We start from the raw sequence: 7,161 nt of genomic DNA, 5'->3' as shown, positions 1-7,161 counted from the left end.
ATATGTCAAAGTCAAGTGATGAAATCGCCACTGGTAATTACTATATTTTCTGTAAAATGGAAAGTAATTGAAGTGATACAGTTATCCGTAAGTTCGATTCCAATCAGCACGTACACATTTAGTTGTATCTCACTTCTTTGTCTTCGCATCTGATTCACAATTTAGGAAGAAGTTTGGAGCATCTATTTCAATAATTTTTATTTTTTATTTTTATGAAGAAGTTTGAAGTATTTATTTTAAAGCTTTACAGACCAAATACATCTGTATCTCTTTTATCTATATCTCTTTTATCTACTGTCTTTAAAAACTAAAATAATTTTTCATTTTCCAATATCTGTTCTATCTACTATCTTTAAAAGCTAAACTAATTTTTCATCTTCCAATATCCTCTTTCTTGTCCACATCTTTTTAAGTCTTCCTTCCGAATACTTCGTTGGATCTTACTTGTTGTCCTCACATCTAATTCACAATATCAGATCGAACATCTATATATGTGGCCTCCTGCGCAGACCATCAAACGAAGTTATTCAGCACGCAACAATCCTTTATTGTTGTGCAGGCCATCCCCTTAGTTCCTCAGCTTACATGGCAGCAGCTCTTGTATTGGGATGTACAGTTCAGCCGCCGCCGCTGCCTCCTCCTTCACCATTTCCAAAGAAGTCCCTCGGCCAGTTTACAGTCATTAAGCGCCCACCTCTTCTCGTTTCCCCGAACTGCCCCACACCCACCCAACGTCTTTACCTTACCAATATTGACGATCAATTGGGATTAAGGTTTCATGATCAATTGGGATTAAGGTTTCATGTCGACATACTTATGTTTTATCCACCACCCTGCAATTCCTCCATGAGTGGTAATGGGAGGAATGATCCAGTCCAAGTTATTGGAGAGGCTTTGGGAAAGCTTCTGGTTGATTACTATCCTTTTGCCGGAAGACTGATAAATGCAGATGATAAAGGCAAGCTTATAATGGACTGCACCGGTGAAGGGGTTCTTCTTGTAGAGGCCGACGCAGATATTTCCTTGGAAGAGTTGGGAGATCTGTCTCCACCTATTCCTCATGCTCTTGAGTTTATAAGTAACGTTCCAGGATCGAATACCATCACAGACTCTCCTCTGCTTCTGTTTCAGGTTGGTCATCGTGGTTTTCAATTTATTAATGATAAATCCACCTATTTCGTGATTACTATGATTTTGCAAATAAATATCAAGAAAGAATAGTGCCGGTGACCGCTGCATCAGAGGAAATCATGAACTTGAAATCGTTCAACAGAAATTGCAGCTTTGAAAAGACAGGTACAAGGGGTCAGGTTTTGTACCCGTTTCCAAGTTATATCGGCCTGTTTGTGGCAGTCGAGAACAAAGGCTCTAAAAATCCCGGCGGACCAAGAATTGACATTAATGTTTCCGTTAAACGCCCGTAATCGATTCCGACAGCCTCTTCCAAATGGCTACTACGGCAATGCACTTGCCTCCGCTTACGCTCACACAAGAGCCCGGGATCTGACTGGCCGCCCACTGTCTTACGCAGTGAAATTGATTAACGAAGGCAATAGAAGAGTGAATGATGAATACATGCGATGTATGATTGATTTGGCGCAGTTGAATGGCCGCCCTCTCAGCCCCCATGTAAGGCCTCCGCGCTGCGGTGCGACGGGCGCCGGGCGGGCGATCGTGCACAAGGGCACAGGCGGGCACATGGGCGCGCGGGCAAACGGGAGTGCGACGAGCTGCGACGTTGGTGCGACAATCATACAAGTTAAATGTGACGAAATGCGACGAAAAGGAAAAAACACTTAAAATGGTTAAGTGTTGAAACCTCCTTTATAAGCGATGTAATATGAAGTTTATATGTGGAATAATAAAATATAATATAATCAAGCCACATGTAAAGGGGATATGTGAACATACGACAAAAGAATATAATGGAGCACATACGACAAAAACCTATGTAATACGAAAGGTTATGGGTGGTCGGCCATGGAACATCACATGTATGCGTATGTGAGGACATACGATGGAATATAATATACTATATTATGTGAAAAGGGCTTCATAACATAAGTCGGCTTTAAAGGAGATTACGCATGGTATGGAGCGTATATATAAGAGGTGGATGCACCTCATTTCATCCAAGTGACATTCGCTCAAACCTTCGCATAAAGGGGTAAAAGAAGGCGCAGTCTCAGGGAGGTAAATGCGCATATCTCATGCGCATTAGGCTTGAAGGAAGTGCACAGTTTATCCTAGTTGGAGGTTGGCAAAGAGTGCCATTGTGAGTGGAGTTTTGTACACGGTTTATGCAGGTTTTTGTAAGGAGGTTGAGCACTCTCTCTCTTAGGCAAGGGTGCATGTAATGTTGTAAAAGGCAGGTGGCCTGTCTTTTGTGAAAATTGGTTAAGTGTGAGACTTGGTTCGGCCAAGACACACTTGTTGTAAAATCTGGTATTCTTGATATAATAAAATTGTTGGGCAGACTGTTCGGGGAGTTGCCCCTCGCTTTATACTTGTATTGTTCTCGGTTTATTGTTGATGATTAATGAATGAGAATGTTCTTTGTTGAAGTATAAAGGATAAAATTTTATTCGGTTATAAGAACACAAGTTAAGTAAGTTTATGTTGAATAGGCGTAGCCCATAAACGTTAGTATTGTTAAAAGAAAGCGTTCGGTAGTGCCGCACCTCGCTACAAGCGGTTGGAAGATCACCCCAGGTGTAGGGGCGTGACAGTTGGTATCAGAGCTCGGTCGGAGCTGGTGAAGCAAGTGTGAGAACACTTGGAAGATTGACAATAAGGCATGGCAAGTTTGGAAGATGGAAGAAGGAAGCTCTTGCTTACCTTGGACGAGTTGAAGAAATTGAAGGAAGAGAGGCCCCAAATCCGTGAAGAACTTAAAGCCTTGAGAAAGAATATCGAAGGACTTCTCCAACTTAGTTGGGCAATGAAGCAAGTTGTATTTGATGCCAACAAGGAAGAGGAAGTCCGACATGGTGATCTTGGTCTTCAAGAGCTCTTTGATAAAAGAGCCCGGTTGAGGAAGGAAAGTGACCAAGTGGAAGATGAAATCAAGAGGAAACTTCTCAGTAAAGATGTTGTTGTAATTGAACAAGAAGAGCTTGACTACATTGACAGGTTGGGAACTCACTACCGAGAACATCCAGGGGACTTTCAGAAGTTTAGTTCTACGAACTTGGTCAATGGACACTTAGTTGGTGCACTTGAGCTGAACATAGAGGAAGATGTTGCAGACATGACTACGATAGAGGATGAACTTGAAGGTGATCAAGTTGAACCAGGATCGTGCAGTTTGCCAACATGGTTGAATGAGGAGGAGCCTCATGATGATAAACAAGGATTGTCAACCGTTGTAGGGCTTGTTGGGGTTACTTGTGACCTTGTGATGGAAGGTGCAAGGACCCAAGACAAGGGTGGGACTTGATGTTCGTTGTGGTAGAATGAGTCATGCTTAGCCATATGGAGAATTGGCTAAGTGCCTGGCATGACTCATGGACAGGTTGAGGAGGGCACACACTTGTGATGTTTTGGGTGGACTTCTCATGGCCGAGACCAAGAGCAAGTCTTGGTGGACACCTTGGTGGAGGAGCTATGGTGAAGGGACTCATGACATGATGATGAGATGGTTGGGTGACCGAGTTCACTAAACTGAAGATAGCAGCTTGAGTGAGGATGACCGATTGTTGTGGTAGGTCTACTTGGTTGGACTACCTGGACAACATAGTCATGGACATCAGGTTGGAGGACTTGCTAGTGTGACATGGAGACTCGAGGGTGGCACATTGCAGATGATGAAAAAGGGCTTCATGGACCTGAATGGGGCACATCGAGAGTTGATTACTTGGATGAAGTTGTGAGCAGCTATGGAGCATTCCTACCGCATGGGGAGCTGAGGCATATTGTATGCTTGCTGAGGTGTTGGTTGAGGGATGGCTTATGGAGCTCATGATGACATGAGATTGTTGTGACTTTTAGGGACTTCATGTACGGTGGACTTAGAAGATCTGATGCATTGAGGAGCTGAGGTCAGGTGACTTTGATGCAGTATGGGATGCATACTTTCAAAGTACATGTATGGGCATGGCTTGGAAGAGTGACTTGATGTGGAGGATCGATGAGGCACTTTGGGGTGATGGAGTTACAATGATGATGCTTTGGTGATACGCTTGAGCATGGATTATGGATGGTGAGCTTGGTGGCAGTGGTCACTAGGCCGAGACATAGAGGGGAAAGAGTCTCTACATATGTTGCAAGGATGTTTGCCTTGTGTAGAAAGGTCGAAATCCTGAATAATGATGATCTTGGTGGAGAGCTACCGAGATGGTATGTTGTCGAGGACGACAACGATTTCAGGTGGAGGATAATGCAAGGCCTCCAAGCTGCGGTGCGACGGGTGCCGGGCGGGCGATCGTGCACAAGGGCGCGGGCCGGCACACAGGCACGCAGGCAAACGGGAGTGCGACGAGCTGCGACGTTGGTGCGACAATCATACAAGTTAAATGTGACGAAATGCGACGAAAGGGAAAAAACACTTAAAATGGTTAAGTGTTGAAACCTCCTTTATAAGCGATGTAATATGAAGTTTATATGTGGAATAATAAAATATAATATAATCAAGCCACATGTAAAGGCGATATGTGAACATACGACAAAAGAATATAATGGAGCACATACGACAAAAACCTATGTAATACGAAAGGTTATGGGTGGTCGGCCATGGAACATCACATGTATGCGTATGTGAGGACATACGATGGAATATAATATACTATATTATGTGAAAAGGGCTTCATAACATAAGTCGGCTTTAAAGGAGATTACGCATGGTATGGAGCGTATATATAAGAGGTGGATGCACCTCATTTCATCCAAGTGACATTCGCTCAAACCTTCGCATAAAGGGGTAAAAGAAGGCGCAGTCTCAGGGAGGTAAATGCGCATATCTCATGCGCATTAGGCTTGAAGGAAGTGCGTAGTTTATCCTAGTTGGAGGTTGGCAAAGAGTGCCATTGCGAGTGGAGTTTTGTACACGGTTTATGCAGGTTTTTGTAAGGAGGTTGGGTGGCTCGGGTGAGCACTCTCTCTCTTAGGCAAGGGTGCATGTAATGTTGTAAAAGGCAGGTGGCCTGTCTTTTGTGAAAATTGGTTAAGTGTGAGACTTAGTTCGGCCAAGACACACTTGTTGTAAAATCTGGTATTCTTGATATAATAACATTGTTGCGCAGACTGTTCGGGGAGTTGCCCCTCCCTTTATACTTGTATTGTTCTCGGTTTATTGTTGATGATTAATGAATGAGAATGTTCTTTGTTGAAGTATAAAGGATAACATTTTATTCGGTTATAAGAACACAAGTTAAGTAAGTTTATGTTGAATAGGCGTAGCCCATAAACGTTAGTATTGTTAAAAAGAAAGCCTTCGGTGGTGCCGCACCTCGCTACAAGCGGTTGGAAGATCACCGCAGGTGTAGGGGCGTGACACCCCAAATGGTTCTTTCATCGTTTCAGACGTTTCCAAAGTTATGCTTGACATAGCAGAGTCGGATTTCGGGTGGGGAAAAGCAGCGTATGCGTGTCCTGTTTATCCGGCAATGCCACACTTCACATATTTAGCACCGGCCTCCATGAAAGACACTGAAGCGATCGTAGTTCCTATTTGTTTGCAGTCAACTGCCATGGAAATATTTGAAGAAAATTTGAATAAAACAATCAGCAACGGGCCACAGCGCTAGTGGTCTTGCGGTGCCTTTGAAGCTGATTGAAGCAAATAAGTTTTCAAGGTTTTGATGTATCCGACAGTGGGCAGGGGAATGAGGAGCCGCACTGTATCCGACAATATTGGGAATCTTGTAGTGCATATCCAGTGCCATATCCTGATGGTTCTATTTTTTTCCGCAGTAAATTTGGTTAGTCCGCATTAATACTTAGTGTACTCTCGATCGATATAATGCGTTGAAGTTGCCTGTCTACATTGATACTTTCAATAGATATAATGTATTGAAGTTGCCTGCCTATAGAATTGTCGATACGCCTTTTCCATGACAATCATAAAATAAAATTGTCTTCCGCTACATCCCATTTTGGAAAATCCCACTGTTTTTCTCTTTGCTACGAAAATACTTGAGTGTAAAACGAATTTAGTAATGAGTTTTGAACATCCACCTATAATGAAGCATGGTTTATATATATGTATATTTTTAATAAAGCATGGTATATATATATATATATATATATATATATATATATATATATATATATATATATATATATAATAGTAACACAATAATATAATAATTAGTACAACCACATTTACTAATGTAATTGATAAAGGCCAATAGGCTTATATGAAATATATATACAATCACATTTTCGAATGTAATCGATATAGGCTATAAGCTTATATCAACCACATTAATAATTATTATGGGTATTTTTTTAACACCAACTATTTATGATTATTAATAACAATATAAATATTAACAACCAAATTCTTTATATATATTATTATATGAATATTATATTAATATAATAATAATATAAACTCATAATAATATTAGTAATATTAATTAATTAGATTATCATTATATTATTAAAGAAATAAAATAATATAATTATTATTATATTATTATAATAATAATATAAAATTATAAAAATAATAATAACAATAATAATAATAATAATAATATCGGATAATAATATTATATTATTCTTATATTATTATAATAATATACAAATATAATTATTAATATTATAATAATATAATTAATATTATTATAATAATAATATAATAGCTATTATAAAAATAAAAATAAAAATAATAATAATAATAATAATAATAATAATAATAATAATAATATTATATTTTTATTATTATTATTATAATAATATATTAGGATTATAATAATAATAATAATAATAATAATAATATCAACTCATAATAATAATCATATCCAACAATTATGTGTAATTTTTTAAAGACCAACTATTTATGATAATTAATAACTATATAAATAATAACAACAATATTTTTATATATTTATTATTATTATTATATTAATATTATTATAAGATTATAAACTCATAATAATATTAATTATTAATAATTCATAATTAGTAATATTATTATTATTATTATTAGTAGGCTTTATT

General features: G+C 38.7%; 1 protein-coding gene across 1 annotated transcript; it reads left to right on the top strand.

Annotated features, from left to right (window-relative positions):
- The first annotated feature begins 585 nt into the window (after window positions 1–585).
- LOC149154010 (benzyl alcohol O-benzoyltransferase-like) lies at window positions 586–1,800 on the top strand. The gene is made up of 2 exons (XM_089444013.1): window positions 586–1,131; window positions 1,354–1,800. The coding sequence occupies exons 1-2, from the start codon at window positions 586–588 to the stop codon at window positions 1,798–1,800; spliced, it is 993 nt and encodes a 330-aa protein (XP_089300139.1).
- The last annotated feature ends 5,361 nt before the right edge of the window (window positions 1,801–7,161 follow it).

The sequence above is a fragment of the Pinus tabuliformis genome, chromosome 9 (genome assembly GCF_031772625.1).
Source record: "Pinus tabuliformis cultivar Carrire ecotype Pingquan chromosome 9, CPIR1, whole genome shotgun sequence".
Taxonomy (NCBI): Eukaryota; Viridiplantae; Streptophyta; class Pinopsida; order Pinales; family Pinaceae; genus Pinus; species Pinus tabuliformis.
Note: the sequence above shows the minus strand (reverse complement) of the source record. Positions and strands in the feature narration are given on the sequence as shown.